Raw genomic sequence first — 18,186 nt, 5'->3', positions numbered from 1 at the left:
ATACATTTTGAGTTCCAGGTCAGTGTGGGCTACATGAAATCATGTCTCAGAAAGTTTATCATGTCAATCTTTATGAAATTCTATGTCTCAGCATTCCATTCTTTCCTTGTTTGGATACAGATACACAGATGTATATCCCTTTGAATACTGTACATGATCTCCATGCAGTTTCACAGACCCTCTAAGTAAAATCTAGTTTTGAAATTGAGCAGTCTTCTTTTAACTGGAGATGAAGGTCACCTTTACACAATGGCTAGGGAAGATGACAAAACAGGCATTTCCCACAGATTAAAATCTTATGCTAAGGACCCAGCTTGGGACAAATTTACAGCCTGCCTTAAGAGCCATAAGAGCCTTTAACAGCCACATAGTCTGGAAGCAATGTGAAGAAGCTAAGTTCATTGTTTTCCACAGACCAAAAACCATTTGATGACCTATTCAAAGGGCAGAGATGTCTCAGATCAGCATATGGCAAAAGATAAATGACAGTCTTAAAGGGATCAGATGCCCCAGTCTTTACATCAAACAGAGGACCCAGCCATTAGCTAATGTGAGGAAATGTGAGGCTCTCATTTTCAAATACAGGCAACCTATAAGCCTAATACTAAGAGATAAAAGTGTATGAGAGTCTTTGGGTGGTTGTGGCATACATCTTTAATCCTAGCAATCGGGAGGTAGAAGCAGGCAGATCTCTCTGGTCTATAGAGTGAGTTCCAGGACAGCCAGGACAACACAGAGAAACTGTCACTAAACACAACTACAAGAAATGTATTAGAACACAGATTTAGGTTTAGATTAGGATACAAAAATAGCTTCCTAGGAATACTGAAGGGGCAATATGTTGGAACCTGAGTGACACAGTATTATAGTGTAAATATAATGTATTTTCCCAGATCATAGAGTTGACATACTGTATGGTATGGTGTGTCACAATACACTCTTCAAAGCTATATGGAAATTATGGGGGTTGATAGATTATGCATATAAAAGGAATGCTGGGAAATTTTAGGCAGGGTCCAAAAATAGTTTTGTTAGATATAAAGCATAAATGATCAAGAAGATTTTCTTTTAAAATAATACAAAATCAATCATGGAAGTGGGCATTTTATTTAGAATGACAACTTATAACAAGAGTTAAATGATGGCAACACTTACAAGTTTTAAATGAATTGTGTGTACATGTAGATATATATGCTTGTACATATATTAATTTATACAAACACCACAATATTTCTATATAACTAAAGTGAAATGAACATCTAAATTGAAGGATATGATAGTTTTATTATAAATCAAATACCCAAATCCTGCAAATTGTACATAAACATAGAGCTGTGTGAGATGAACACAAAAGAGCCCAAGAGTGAAACTTGTCTCACTCTTTGAGGTAAGAATGGAGATAGGTTTGTGTTAAGCCCTTAGTACATCTTTTCACATCAAGTTTTTTTTAATATACTAGCTTTTCTAAGATTTAGTCTTATAAAAAATCTTGTTTCAAGTAACAAGAACGACTAATTTTGTATACATCATAACCATATACAGAATAACTGCCACATGGAGCAAGTAAAGAAGCTTTGCTGTACCGGTTTTCCATTTTTCCAGTTTCTGGTCCATCTAGTAGGTTGGAATGATTTACCAGTTGGCATTTATGTTATTGAAACCAATTGAAACTGTTCTAGAAATAAGCCAGGTGCTAAAGCTTGCTTGGTTGGAGACAAATGATTTTATATTTGGAGAAAGGACTCTGAACACAGTACTTGCTTTTCTTAGTTTATATCAAACTTAGATGGATTTGAAGCAGCAACCCTGGACTGTAGAGTGGCTAGACTGTTGCTGATTTTAACTGTCTTCTACATGTACTCAAATTGCTAGATTAAGATCTACTCACGATAATGAAGATAGCCAGAAGCTTATCTGTTTTAGGAAGTTATTCAGCACTGAAAGACAGATACTCCCCAAACTGGAATTTCACAGAAGTGTAGAATGAACAATCATTTTCTGCATGCTGAGATGTTATACACATACACACACACAGATAGATTACATGTGGATAACGCATTTACTTTTTAATTTTAGATTGTTTTCTTGCAAAAGCAATTGTGGTTAGTTATATATATGGCAAATTTTAATCTATCTTTGGTTCTATGATTTAGAGATATTTTTCCCAAAAATAAATAGGCATGGCAGGAAAAAATAAATTGGCTATCTTAAGAGAAAAGTCAGTACTTTATAAAAAAAAATTGACCAAAAATATATAACTGGTGTTTGTTTTAGACATCTTTTCTAATTCTCTTGCTTTAAATCTAACACCAGCGTAGTTTTATTGAACTGAATGTGCATAATGTATTTACCTATACAGCAAAGACACAAAAATATAAAACAAAATAACAGTTTCCCCTAAAGTTGCCTAAGAATTACGCATTCCAAAATATATTAGAAAGTCGAACTGCTAAAAATATATGGATGAAGCTGAATCTGAAGAAGCACAAGAAAATAAAGGTGAATGTATTGGTATCTGCAGATCACAGATCTTCAAAAAATAAAAGAACTTAGAATTCAAAGACCCTCCCTTCATTTTCAGCAAATACTTAGGCATTGGAACTTTTAGAAGATTACTTTTCCAAAGCTTTATTTAGCTTCCATTTTGGTTTAAACTCTTGGCATAATTAATGGCCTTCACTTGGTAATGACCTCCGTCTCTTCTCAAATAGGATTTTGGAATCATATAATTCTCTCTCCCTACAGCCAAGGGATGGTCCCTTTAGATACTTTGCCTCAGCCGCCTCATAATCTAAGCCATCAACTGCAGAAATCGAGCAAATAATTGCTTCTGGTAGAAGAACTTCCAAGACAAACTTAATTTTGTCATCTTTTATCAGAGTCAGCATCTTCTGGTCAATTTGATTATAAATTTCTTGTAGATATTTCACTACCTCATCCAGTTGATCTTCATCTTCAAAGTAGGTTTCAATGCAGGGCATGAAACTCTTTGCATTCAGAAATGATTTCAGCCACTTGGATTTTTTTGTGCCCTTTAAAATGCCCAAGAGGTGGTCCTCTGTTCCTTTTGCATTGACAATGAAATCTACCAGGTTCTTGTTTGCTCGGTCTCGAGCAGGCTTCATCCGGTCAGGGAGAATTTTCTGGAAAGATACTCTCTTGGCATGGGATGCCACAGGCAGCTGCTCTCCAGCGTCTTCATTGTATAGCTTTGGAAATATATTTCTGAAGGTATCTTGTTTGATGATTTTCCTGACTGGATAACTGATGTCAGCAGCGTAATACTCAAAGAACGAGCCAGTAAAAGAGCCACAACCTAGTCTAACTCGGTAGTCACAAATCAGTGACACGCACCAATCGATACTCTCCCGGTACTCCTCCCTAGCTTTCTCCACTAGTGCCTGTTTCTCCTTACAGTCATATTTTTTCAGCCTTCTCAAAGATACTCTAACGCCTCTTTTTTGAGGATTCATGTCTGCCTCAACCAAAAGCACACTCGCTTTTCTCTCTTTGCGCCTAATGCTTTTGATCACTGCTGGCCAAAATGGGTATTTTTGATGTTTAAACCACACTATCATTCCGGTTTCAAATGCACGTGTCTCATAACGGAGAATGAACCGTGGAAGGTCTTCATCATCATCCTCATCATCATTTTCTAACGCAGCTGCACAGGCAGGATTTAGAGACAAAAGCTTGCCAGAAGCTCGGGCTTCTTCCTCAAGATCTTCTAAATCCAGTCTCTGAATTAGCAGATCACTGTTGACTGTATCACGGGCAGGAAGGGAAACCTGATAGTCCCCTGAGCACCCTGCAGTGGATGTCTCAGCACCGACATCTGACTCCACAGCAGACTGATTTTGGCTGGCATAGGAGCCTGGATTCTGATTTGATGGGCCCTCTCCAGGATCTTCCATGTTATTCTCTGAGACAGTAGTAGTGCATTCAGAGGAAAGAGCCGGGGCTTCTGGAAGGACGTCTTGGGACTCCTCTTTGGGTACAGCGAGATCTTCTGATGAGGGGACGAATTTTTCTTCTTTAATATATTCGCTTTCTTCTTTGAGTGATAAATTCACAGACATGATTGCTGAGATGTCAATCTTCTTCTTCTCTTCTTTTTTATCATCATCATCTGAAAATGAAGGGTACGTTTGGCAACAGCCAAAGTTGTCTGATGGCTTCGTTTCCATTTCACTCGGCGTGCCCTCACTGGTTGTGTGCAACTGCAACTTATCGTCGGTCATGGAATCATCACTCTCTGAGCATAGTAACATGGCAGCCGAGTCTTCCTGGAGGTTGCTTTCGAGTTTCCGGCACCTTTTAAGAGGAGGCGAGTCAGACGGCTGTTCCGGTACATTTTCAGATGTTGTAGCTGTATGTCCTTCTGACATGCTTTCCTGCCTCGGATTTGTTCTTTCTTTCACAATTTCCAGTGCCATTTTCAGTGACCTTTCATAGGCTGTCTCCTCTCTAGGTGCGACATTGACCTCTGACTGCACTGCTAGAGATGACATAATGGCCTCAACAGCAGATTTGGTTAGGACCTCTGTGTCTTTGCTTTCCACGGTAATTTTCTCATCCAGTGAAAGTATTTCAACTTCTAGGGACGATGTGCTTTTCCTCTCACTGTCTGATGGACTTTCAGACCTATCTAAAACTTTTCCTGGCCATAACTGGTCTTTCCAAATACACAGGACATATTCGCCAGCCATGATGATTTAGATTAGCGTGCCAAGTATTTAGTATTACAGACAAAGAGATTGGCTAGCCTTGTGACTGCAAATACAAGTGCTATCAAAATACCAGTCTTATTAAAGTTTCTTTTTGATTTGGAACCACAAAGAGTTTATGGCTTATGTGCGCGGTTTTCTTCCACGAATATGTCCCCAAGATTCTTGAACATGTTGTTTGAATAAGAGAACTCTGGAAGATACTGAAATAGGGAGAACACTATTAACAAATAAAAATAGCTTGCTGAAGTACAAGTCAAGCAAATGCAAGCAAACTGAAAACAACTGTGTTCAATGAGAGACCCGAGAGGTGTCTCCTTGCAGCTTAATGGATAGGGAGGTAATAATACCAGGAAATAAACTTGCACAATAATCCCAATTAGAGAACTCTTATATTGTTGCTGAAGAATATGAATCAGTAAAAAAATTGTAGTTGTGTGCTAGGGAATTTATTTATGTCATTGGATACTCTCACATTCCTAGTATTTCACCTGTGGTAGTGAATCTTCAAATTTATGATCCATGGGATCATATGGGGAGGGGGGGGCTCATTCAATGTTCAGTTCCATTCTCAAAGTCTTATTCAGAAGTTCCAGAATAAGCTAAAAGAAATGTAATCCTACTAAGTTCTCAAATACTTCTGATGTTTCCATAAAACTAAAAGGCAATGCATGAGTTGAGCATATGGCTTTACCTCAAACTCTTAACTGAATTATGTTAATACAAAAGTTGCTTTGAAATTCAAATGCTACAGATGCAAAGCAGGAAGCAAAATCAAGTATTCTTTAAGACCTCAGCCTGTTTTCAAACGTACAGCATTTCCTGAAATGGGAAGTCTTACTTACCCTCTGTTGGGTGGACTGGTGTGTAGTCTTGCAGTGTGATAGCCAACTATCTTGATCCTCACACCAGCTGACTTCCAAGCAGGCCTTTCACCCTATGGAGCACGATGGAGTTATACTGCCTTTCTGGGCTCAAGTCCAATCACATGCACCTCTGCTATTAACTCAGGCTGTACAAAAGGAAAACAGAAAATCCAATCAATAAAGGGAAGAAGTGTTAAAAACCAGACAAACAAACCCTGCCTACCTAAAAGAATGGGCATGCCTTTGTGCAACACAGGGATGAGATGAGACACAGTCATTAATGAAGATGCCATATTTGTTTTCTCCTATGTTCTTTCAAGATGAAATATTCTTTTATGCTGAAATGGATCTCACTCTAGAGAAGTGGGAGGTAAGGCATGAAGAGAAGGAATGTTAACAAATTAGCTTGTGTTTCCTATGAATCACAATATAGATTTTCTGATAGAATCTTCCCATTAATCATCATATGGATCCCTTATTTAAACATGCAGTTGTTTTCAATGGAATGAGTTATGTGGCACACTGTGTCTCATAGTCTTATTAATTAAAAAACAAAACAAAACAAAACAGTATCACTGTTTGGTTTGCCTGCTTCATAAAAAAATGCTTCCCTGAAGGAAATTCAGGCTTTCTGGTGCTTCTGCCATCTTGTGACCAGTACCGGAATTGCACCCTGTTGGTGATACATATGCAGGGCCTTAACACGAGATACTTTTTAGGGGAGGAGAGAAACTGCACTAGAAATTCAGGAGTATTTTTGAGGTTTGAGAATTCTTTATGCTAAATATAAGTGCTTAGAGCTAGGAATGTGGCTCAGTGTTAGAGTATTTGCCTCGCACATTTAAGATCCTGGGTTTGATTCCCAGTACCAAATAAGATTTAAGAACATTAAATAAAATACATTTAAGGGTTTGTAGTACAGGGTAGAAGTAGGGTGATGTTTTCACCAAAATATTTCTGTTGATCCAGAAGCTTATTAAATTAAAATGATACAAAATAAATATACATATAAAAGTTAAGTACAACTTGAAACACATGTCTACCATTAATATTCTGTCTAGAATTTTGCTTACATAGATAGACGAATGAATGCCCGTTTCAAACCAGGTTCATGAACCCCACTCTAGAATATGATTTGAACATAATTCTATATAAATAAGTGTTTTCCACATGAATTTGCATAACTTATTAAATGAGGCTTGCTCCAAGTGTGTAATATTTTATCTGTATATTTCCCTGAAGATGTAAAAAACAATAGAAATGAATTATTACTTTAAAAATACAGACTGGTAAAGCCATCTCTGATTATCTAACTATACAGATCATGTGTATTTTTGTTAGACATGTATTTTTCAGATTTAGTTGCATACATTATAGCAACATACATATATTGAGAGTATATATAATTATTGTTCAATAATTTGCTCTCTTTACCATGAACTTTTCCTCAGAAACTTTCAAATTACGTCATGTGGAGACTAATATTTTCAATTTATCAGATACATAATACTACAGAGCATGCATGTATCATATCGTATAATATTCTTTAAACAGCTTACAGGGATAAACCAAACACGTTGTTTTATCTGTACACTTAGTTGATGCAGAAAATGATTTTTGACAACTAGGGCTCTACACATGACCTGAAATATGAATTGCAAGGAGGACTCACACAGATTTATAATTAGAACTGCAACCATACTACTTATTTGACCAGATCTAGGAAAGTTTCCACTACTGGAAAAAATTAAGTATGGTTGTGAAAGAATATATGTGTGTTTTTGAATGTTTGTGTTTACAGAAAATGGGTAGCTGTTTGAGCTTAATTTCTTTCATGGTTACACAAATAATCAGAAGGCAAGCTATTCTTATGATATTGAAATAAGTTAAACATTAAAAATAGCAGCTTGATTACCCCAAAATGCTGAATGCCAACATAGAGGTTTCTGTCACATTTTTCCAACCACACATATATACATGCATATGTGTCCATGTCTTTGCTCAATTGCACTTTTGAGCCCCTTCCTGTACTCATATGTATATAACATAGCCGTACTTTTCTGTGTATTCCAATTAGCAGATGTATGAATACATTGTTGTTAAATACTTCTGTCAGTTTTATTTCTGTGTAGAGGAATAAATGTTTGAAACTTCATAGAATAACAGAACACCTCATAATACTAACAAGGTCTGCCAAGTTAGGAAATTAGCATGAACAGCCATGCTGCCCTGAAGCCTTAATTTAGAGGCTGTAATCTGATCACCCTTTCCCCTCTGTGGACTTAAAAAACCTTAGGAGATACAAAAGTTTCAGAGGATGAATGTCCTCAGAATGCTAGCAATTCTCTAAACATCACAAACCGTTCCTTCCACCCCAAGGATGATCATCCATCCTCTTTCCTCATTTTTTTATCCCCGAGCTCCAAGAAGTACTAGAAAATCAATTTAAGTCAGACATTACCTTGAAGCGTCTTGTCAGCTGCAGCCTGGTAAAATGCAGCTCCTCCCCCAAGGCTGGCAGGACAGAACTCACAGGCACTACTCAGAGAAGGCTCCGCCCCCGCGGTGACGCAGAGCTGAAGGTCTCTCCCTGAATTACAGGAGAGACAATTGCCAAGAAAAACCGCTGAAGTGTTGAGAAGGGCAAATGTTCCCCTTTAAAGAACTTTACGGTGTCATAGCAGCAAGGGTCTGTGTAATCCCCATTCAAACTCTGGGGCTGGATGATTTCTTGAGGAGGTTTCAGAACACTTTATCTCATAGTAAGAAACCCCCAGTTTGAATATTTCTTACGTATTTTAACTCACCTTCTTTGCCATCCTATGTCTACAGGTGATTCTTTTCTTTTTACTAGTATGTCTTTATTGCTAAATGATGGGCTTCATTCTGAACGTTTTTATGCACATATCATGTGCTTTGCTCTTATTTATCCCCCATTGCCCTACCTCGTTCCCACTGCCCGGTCTAACCCCTTTCCTCTTTCCAACCACATTCCCCCCCTCACACTTGCACACACAACATACCCACACGCCTCACGCTCCATTTAGGATAAGAACACAACAAAAGAAGAAAAGCATATACCAAATTCCCAAATGAAGACATGCAAAATTTCTAAAAAGAACAAAACAAAACAAAACCCTTGCAAACCAAATATATTTATAGGTGCATGGAAATCCATGCTTGTCAATTCCTTTTAAAGTAGAATGAGAAAGATATTGATTAGGATTGCACAACTTGACATTATTTTCAGTAAGATGTTTTTCTTTTCTGTGTCCAAAACATCGTACATCTCTACTTGGACTCAGTTCTTTTCTTACATTCTTCAGGAAAGCCTCAGAGATTGCTCATACACATGTTTATTTCTGACTAGAAGGTGAAAAAATTCTTTGGAATGAAGCTTAGCCATTTTTGTGTCTCCTAGACTATAACAGGAAGTTGCTTTTTCTAGTACTTGCTGTTGTGTTTCACACTTTTGGGAAATTCAATGCAGAGAGAATTTGTTTTTAATTGACATGTGATTTGTTCCTCAAAATATCTCTATGGTAATTTTAAATTAGAAAGCCAGTTTAAGTATAATTATACTTAAATTACAGTTGATAACTTGAGAAGTGAGGTAGTTTGTTTGCCTCACTATAACACATTATATGACATCATTCATAGGGTATTCGTTTTAAATGTATGTTTTTTTTTAAATCACATTTATATAACAAATACTAATAGACTAATAAAAGTCATCCCTAGATTGGGATTTTGTTAGTAGCACTAATAAATAAATTACACAATGTTTGTGGTATTCACAAGTCTCACACGTTCACTTTCCAAACATTTTTAAAGGAGGTCATCAAGTCACCAGAAAGAGAAGGGTGTCCTGTATCAGGCAGTCACTAAGGGACCCAAACTTCTTCCATCTTATGGCTTTACCATCTTCTTGGGCCTGGCAATTCTTTGGTACATAATTTTCCTCTGGCTAGATATCTAAGAAAGAGGGAGGATGGACAGTCTTGTGGAGAGTTTTAATGGCTATTTGTGACAAATGCCACCACTGTCCTCGGTCCTCTAACCAGAACTCAGGTGTGGAGTGCAAAATACAATAGAGCTTAGGCGATATAGTCTCCTTGTGATTCAGAAGGAAAATGAAGTTTGGTGCAGCACTCTCTGCTGCTGCAAGGTCTTTTTCTTTTATTTGTTTAACTGCATATCCGTGAAGCTTCTAAAGGCAACAGCACCAAAACTAGATAAACTGCTAGCCTGGGCTCAGTGCCTCACTTTCACTATTTTTCATGTTCACTAGAAATTGCCCACAATAAATCGATGGTTTGGAAAACTATTATGAACTAAGAAGTGAACTAGAAAAATGATGTTACTCACTAGAAATGGATGATCGAGCCCCTAATTGGACTACCGCATTCTGATATGAACTTATGCAACAATTTATATCTTAGCTATGTCCCTGTATTTCCCAGTCTGTCTTTAGAATAACAGCACAAAAAATAGTTGATTTTCTAATAACAAAAATTGAATCATTCCTATAGAATACTAATTATTATTTAATCTAAAGAGGATTCCTGGGCTGATGTATTATAAATGACTTTATTTAAGTGGAGAGAATTATTTGATTATATACTTTGTAATATTTTACCTACTCATTTGAATGCCCAAGTGCACATAAAATATAGTTATTATACTTCAAAACTATACTTTCCAGTCTATTTTCCATAGCATGCACAAGTTAGCCAATCTTATACCAATTCCGTGGACTTTTTATAAACTTTACTGTTTTTCAGAAGGATAAGAAGAGTGATAACTACTCATGATAAATGCTAAAATTATACTGGTGCTATTATTATGAAGTAGATGATGTAAAATAATATATAATACCTATCATTTTTACATGCCTGGTAATTTACCATTAACCAGATAATAACTCATTGCATTTACATAAACATTACTAGGATTGATATTAAGGATACATGTCAGTGACTTCTTACCACACGCCAGGAAGTCTTGTTAGCAATGTTCTACATATCCCTCAAAGTTCATGTTTTGGAAATTTAAATCCTCAGTGCATAAGTGTTGAGAGAGGAGAGACCTTTATAAGTTGATTAAACCTCCAGCAAATCTATTAATACCAGATTGCAGGAGTGGTTTAGTCATTGTGGAAATGGGTTGCAGTAGAAAAGGTGATGAACTTTGTCCCTTCTCACTTTCTCTCTTGTTTGTTCTTTCAGTATATGCTACTCTTTGTGACCTTGTGATATAATAATAAGGCTCCTTGCTGATACGCCCCCTCAGTTCTTGGATGTCTCAGCCTGTAGAACTGTGAGCTAAATATCTGCCCATTGTGGAGAAATTTCTTGGTCTCAAGTACCCTGTTATAATAGCACAGATAGACTAAAGCAGTGAGCATTTTTTGGCATTCTCATTTTGTAAATGAGGCATTAGAGAGATTAAGAAATGTTTACAAGAATGTTCCTAGTGTATTTGGCACACAGCATTTGGACCTAGGTACTCTGACTCCAGAGTTGATGTTTGGAATCACTAAGATACAAATCCTTCATTGTAAAAAAAAAAAAGTTCTATACCTGTGTGTGGGATGAACAGCTGAGCAATATAATAATGAATCTTAAAAGCATTATGTGCTGAGACTCACTGAACTTAAAAGCAAATTATTGTACCTGATTCTGCATCTAGCCTGCCTCCTTCTTTTCCCCTCTCCTACCCTCTCCTACTTCTCTATTTAGCTGAGACCATCTCATATAATCAAGGTAGTAAGTGACAATTCATCATCTTTGCCAAATTATGCTAATTGTAAGCAATGTATAGCCTGCACACAAGGGAAAGATGCTTCACAATGGAGGGGTCACTTAGAACCTGGACACCATAACACTATAGGATTTAATATTTATGATACTTTCAAAATAATAGAAGGGTAATAGTGAAAAGATTAACATTGTTGATATTCCAGAAGAGAGGGTGTAGCTATAAAATGATAGTACAAGAAAATCATGTGATGCAATAGTCTTTAGATTGTGGGGTTGGTTAACCAGGAGTGGAACTGTTTGGGAAGGATTAGGAGGTGTGGCCTTGTTGGAGGAAGTATTTCAATGGGGACAGGTTTTGAGGTTCTCTCTCCTCTTTGTCTCTGTGTGTGCTTGTACAAGTGTGTGTGCCTTATGGTATATGTCACTCAGAGATTCAAATTAGAGGCTATCTACCATGGAGTAAAGGAAAGGCTGCTGAGAAAGCTCTACTTTCAAGGTTCAGGTCCAAAGGTGCCTCCAAACATTGAGAGTACTCTGGGCAATACTTTCTGCTTTATCGTGAAACTAGTACTTAGTACTAACAGCTGCAAAATGGGAAGGGCATGAAAATAGACAATCTCCCTTGTGGTAGTACAAGTATAAAGGGACTGATGAAATTTTATGGTCAAGAATTGTAGAGAAAAAAATCGTGGAGTGCACCAGCCTCTACTTTAAAACCCAGTAATGCAAGCCAGTAAGAATAGGTGATTAAAATACAAGGAATAACATAAAATATATTTTTATGACACTGACATTTACCTGATACCAATAACACAATAAAAATTAGTACAGAAAACCACAGACTACTACTATCTCTTAAAAACACAGATGCAGAAATCCTCATTAAATGCTATTGCTCAAAGCAATGACAAAGATAAGAGATATATCATGATCAAATGAAATTCATAGTTGGGAATGTAAGGATTGTTCAACATTCCCAAATCCACCACATTCAACTTACCACATTAGAGGACTGAAAATGATGAAAAATCATAGTAACTGAGGCAGGCAGAGCATCTACCAACATCTCACAGATGTTCAGGATAGAAAAACCGAGCCCATTATAAAACAAATGAATCTTCCTCAATCAGATCACCAACATCTACAAAAGTCCTACAGTTAACATAATACTTAACATGGAATATCTTTGCTAAAACCAGGAACACAGTAAGAATATTTGATTTTACTATTTTTAATTGACATTAGATTAGAGGCCCCAGTAAATAGAGTAAGACCTGAACAAACAATTAAGTGTGTATGTCTTGGAAAGATAAAAGTAAAACTGCATTTTAGATAACATGAATGAACTATAAAGAGAATTGTAATGAATAAACCAATCTAGAGTTGACTGTATTTCTATACAACAAAGATTTAAAGCTTAAGTTTTAAAACTCCATGTATAATTTTATTTTAAAAATACAAGAAGTGTGGTTGGAAGACAATTTTGTTCATGAAATGTTTGCATTTGCGAGCACTAATATCTGAAATGGATCCCTTTGACCCATATTTTAAAAGCCAGGTGTTGTGGTTTGTGTTTGTAATCCAGTACTTGGATGGCAGAGACAAATGGATTCTCCAGAGCTTGCCGGCTGGCCACGCTTACCCACTTGGCAAGTTTCAGGTCAAAGAGAGACTCCAAAAAAAAAAATAAATAAAAATAAAATAAAGAAAGAAAGAACCTAAGTGTAAGAAACTTTAATATGCTGATGCAAAGAATTAAGTATATAAATAAACAAGAATATATACCATGTGAATTGACAGAAATACTAGTTTGTAAAACTCTACATACATATCTATTGTCACTATAACGTAAATAATAAATTCCAGCAGGCTTTTGTGGAAGTTAAAAGAATAACTCTAAAATATGTTTGGAGAAGTAGAGGAACCAGAATGATACTGAAAAGAAATTAGAAAAGGTGGAAGACTCACATTATCTGATTTCAAGACTATGATAATCAAGATTATATATTATTGATGTAAGATTGGCATATATAGGTCAACAGATCACAAATAAACTAGTAAATATTGTCTACCAATTTTTGAAAAGTTCTTTTCAATAAATGGTAGTGGAACATTTTAAGGAAAACATTTTTTTTTATAACAACCACTTAGCTAAGACTATAAACAAAAATCATTCAAAATGTCATGGGCAAGTTCTATAAAATCAAATTTCTATAAAGCCAAATTTATAAAATATTAGGAGAATGTCTTTGATATCTTGGATGAGCCAACAATTTATTAAAATACAAAGCCAGAAAAAAATCACAAACCACAAAAACATTAGCAAAATTTAGATTGAATTTTTTTTACAAAACTAAAATAAAAAAATTCAGAGTTGGAGAAAATATATGCACAACATATACCTCTTACAGAGCTCATATCCAGGATATATAAAATATTCTTAGAATTTAGTAAGACTAACATCTCAATTAAAATAGATACACAATTTGCAGTTAAATACATGAAAATATGTTCATCATAATTAGTAAATATATACAAGGAAAAGATAATGAGGCATCCTTAACACCTTTATAATAACAGCTGGTATCAAAGAGAAAAAAACAATTGACAGGAGAGATTTCAGAAAATGATGCAGAATAACTTACATATTGCAAAAATATCAAACATAACTTTAGAAACAGCACAGAAGTTGTTAGTGTAGTTAAGCATTCTTAAATCCTTCAAAGCCAATAATTCCACTCTGAGGTATTTACTCAAGAGAAGAATACCCCTACCCTCTGCAAGGGTCTGCTTTGAATTCTTCAACTACTTTAATCATAATCATTAAAACTTGTAAATCTCAGCCGGGCAGTGGTGGCGCACGCCTTTAGTCCCAGCACTTGGGAGGCAGAGGAAGGTGGATTTCTGAGTTCGAGGCCAGCCTGGTCTACAGAGTGAGTTCCAGGACAGCCAGGGCTACACAGAGAAACCCTGTCTAGAAAAACAAAACAAACAAACAAACAAAAACCCCCCAAAACAAAAAAACTTGTAAATCTCTTGATGAATGGTTCCACAAATAATAAAATATCCATATCATACAACACTTCTCATCTGTATTAAGACACTACTACTTATACATGCATTATTTTCTGTATGTATAAGTAGAATATCTATCTGTTGATCAATATAATGAAATTGCTAGATTCAAAAGATTACTTTATGATTCCATGTACATGACACCCCAGGAAAAGAAAATCCATAGAAACAGAAATAAACTTGCTGATTGTCAGGAAGTGGGATAGAGACAGTATATAGAATACAATGAGGTCTGAATGTCATATTTTGGAATTAATAAAACATTCCATTACCCAATTGTATTGTTTTGTGACTAAGTTTGTCAATGCTCACCAATATGTACAGTTAAAAAAAGAGTGAATTTAACTCTATGCAAATATGCTTCAATAAATTTGAGTCTTCATAAAAAAGAGAACACCAACCAACTAGAATATAACCCATAAAAATTTCTATTTTACTCTGATAGTAATGGGAATACACAGAGTTTTTCTTTGGATTAATTGACTACCAAAGAAGGTTGTGTATACCAAAAGTATGAATTAATATATCCTTTTAAATCCAGAACAAAACATATTGTCTATTAAATTATTTTAATTCCCTATAATAATTTATTACTGTGTTAATTTATAAAGCATCTGGGGGCTTCCAAGACATGTATCTTTTGATATGATTCCGTAACTCTTTTTCTAAGAGTTCATGTCTTTGCTGGCTAATTCTTCCACTGAGTTAGCAAAAGACAAATGTCAAAATACTTGAAGATGCTAGTATCCTATATCTTATGAAATTTATTCTCTTTGGCATAGCTTTAATCATCCTGAAGGCCTCCCATGCCAGTCAAATGTGTGTGTGTGTGTGTGTGTGTGTGTGTGTGTGTGTGTGTGTGTGTGTGTGTGTATACAGATATATATATGTAAGAAAGAAGGCTGGGGAAGAGAGTAGTCAAATTCTACAACTCAAGATGGGAGAGCTGGTTTAACTCATGTGTTCCCACTGAAAAGCAGCTTCATAACACAGAAGAGATAGCTTGGCTACAGAATAAATCTCAGTATTTTTGTGCATTAGGTTCATAAGAAGAACAAGAGTTTTCTAGTAAAATATTCTCAAAGATCATTGTGAGGTCCATGGGCATTGTTAAAGACACTCTTAAAATAATCTTAGACCTTCAGTGGACATGCAAACTATTCAGTGACTCTTAAAACAGAAGTACACATAACAGAGTATTCCAATGTCAGGAATGGCAATATCATTCCCAGGGAGAAAAAAAAAAACTCCATAATCTTTGGCCAAATGTATGCAGCATGACACAAAAACTTTTAAAAATAAAAGAACAAAAACCAAACAGTTCTGAATACCTTCATGACTATGGAAATCTATAGAATGCCAATAGAGAGGATCTCTGAGAGTGAAGGCTGTGGATTGTGTAATGAGAAGCTTTTTAAAGGATAAAATCCAAGAAGACCAGGGCCTTACAACACATCATCATAACACATATACAAACAAAGCTCTTTTATATGCCCAGACTATTAGGCTCTGCTATTCTTCACTGAACAAACAGAAAGACCTGTCTAGAACTCATTTCTGGAAATTTGAAGAAATAGAAATGTGTTCCTCATATCACCTGCCATTCTCTGCGACATCTATAGGAAAGAAAATCTAGGTATGACCATACTTATTCTTACCACCCTGATTCTAGTATCTTTTGGTGAGGCCATAAGAGAGACGATAGACCAAATAATTAAATACCAATTTTTCTCAGACAGGAGTTAAGGCAACGTCCTCTGATATAATGTTTAAAACATGGGTTTTGGAACCCAGTTCTAACTATACTAGCAGACTGCATGGGCAAGTTGTATCACTTGATATCAAAATGTATTCTGCATCATCAGTACTTTTTGGAGATCAGCAGAGCAACACCAGGTAGACACTGACGAGGAAGAAGGTGTTAAAAAAGTGTAAGTTCAGTATGAACCACAGATGGTCTAAATATGTACATGACTCATTAGTATTTAGACAAGTCACTCAGTGAGCTTTTAATCATCCACAAAAATCTTGAGGTCACAGTGGTTTATGTTTGACTACCTGGGTTAACCAAAGAAGCGATAATTGTCGAGGCCTATCTAGGTCCTTCTAAAAACTTACAATGAGCTTAAATAAAGGGCCAGGGAACTATCTCAGTCAGTAATGTGCTTGCCATATGTGGTGACCTGAGTTTGTGCCTACAATCTCAATTCTGGGAAGGTAGACAGGAAGATCCCTGGATCTAGTCAGTCTAGCCAAGTCAAGGGAACTCTATGCTCAGTAAGATATCTTACCTCAAAAAATGTGAGGAGTATATAAATATACACACAAGCAGGGGTTAAAGATGTGAGCCACCACTGCCTGGCAGGATTGAGTTCTTAAAGAGGTAGCATGAAGGGCTTTTTGATGAGAACTTGTGGGTGGCAGTACTGCAGCAACCTCTGAACCGCTGCCAATCATTCTTCCACAACTATTAACAGAGACACAGAGAAGTCCCTACAGTAAGTGCAGTGATCCCCTCAGGGCTCATCTTCTGAGTTGTCTATTTTCTCCTAAAGAGGGAATGAAAATCAAGCAACTACACAACTTACCTTGTTTACTGCAGATTTGTAGTCAAATATAATTGATAAGAAGTTAAATACTATTAAAGTACCGAGTTAAGAAATGATTTTGAACTCTAGACTAAGTATTTCTTTATGTGAACCAAATGCTTATTCATGAGATAAGTAAGACAAAACAAGTAACAATAGTTTAACAGGTCCTCGGAACACAGGTAGCACCGTCATCCCTTTTCTGAAGGGAACAGCCATGCCCACAGTCTTTCTGTTAAGCTCATGTTCTTCACAGACATCATGACTAAATCTAACTACATCTGCTCACAGAACACATAGACGCACACAAGCAGGCACGGTAGCATCAATGGCAACTCGGTGGCTAAGCACTGAGGAGCTGACACTGAGGTTGCAGCACAGGGCTCAGAGTCCCTGTAAATATTTATATTCATTTATAAAATAACACACCACCTTCTGCCCTCACTTCTTATGTTGTCTCTAACACGACTGATTTCCAACTGATATATATACTGGGAATGAAATTCTCACAGTTATTAAGGAAAATATAAAAGAAATAAGTCAATATTCAGTCTACATTTTTAAAAAGGTCACGTTGGAGAGGTATTATTGCACATGTCTTGCTAGGAAGATTATTTAAATTATTTTACAAAGGTACTTTTCTAATGTGCTAGGACAGAGGCCTCACTGCAGCCACTCTATGAAGGGAGTAAGGATGTGTGCTGCTGACAAGTACGAGACAGGTAAGGGGAGCAGGGAGTCCATCAGGGGTACCATTTCCATGATTACTGTAGTCTTGCAGCTTTCACAGTTTAGTCTAGGGATTGTTCGTTTAACTTGGGTAAATTGCCAGAGCTCTTTATCTACCCATATCAGCCAGAGAGAATTCAGGGTCTGCATCTCCTCCGCTGGCCCAGATAACATGGTAACCTATCATTAAGAGGATCACAGTCAGAGGTTTGGAATGACTGACATAGCTACTAATTGTCAGGATGCTTTCCAAGGTTTTCTTGTGAGTCATACAGTTGGCTTGGACACGACAGACTTCCAAAAGTAGCTGTCATTGTGAACATTTTTCTAATGTCATTGTAGAGTTTTAACATACATTGTCCTTAACTTATAGTCATATTCAAAGGAATTCATTAGACCTTGAAAATATCACAGTTAAACCACATTTGAGTTGTTCTGT

The 18,186-nt window shown here is 36.4% G+C and overlaps 1 protein-coding gene across 1 annotated transcript in view; it reads right to left on the bottom strand.

Annotated features, from left to right (window-relative positions):
* Positions 1–1,088: 1,088 nt before the first annotated feature.
* Pwwp3b (PWWP domain containing 3B) overlaps positions 1,089–18,186 on the bottom strand; it is a 27,671-nt gene continuing 10,573 nt past the window's right edge. Inside the window, exons 3-5 of the mRNA XM_031368601.1 lie at positions 8,055–8,183; positions 5,573–5,739; positions 1,089–4,930 (exon numbers count right to left, since the gene is read on the bottom strand). Coding sequence (XP_031224461.1) covers positions 2,667–4,709 — 2,043 coding nt within the window. The 5' untranslated portion in view covers positions 4,710–4,930; positions 5,573–5,739; positions 8,055–8,183 and the 3' untranslated portion in view covers positions 1,089–2,666. The remainder of the gene's footprint in view (positions 4,931–5,572; positions 5,740–8,054; positions 8,184–18,186) is intronic.

Source organism: Mastomys coucha, chromosome X, assembly GCF_008632895.1.
Source record: "Mastomys coucha isolate ucsf_1 chromosome X, UCSF_Mcou_1, whole genome shotgun sequence".
Classification (NCBI taxonomy): domain Eukaryota; kingdom Metazoa; phylum Chordata; class Mammalia; order Rodentia; family Muridae; genus Mastomys; species Mastomys coucha.
The sequence above is the reverse complement of the archived record's forward strand: the minus strand, read 5'-3'. Positions and strand labels throughout refer to the sequence as shown.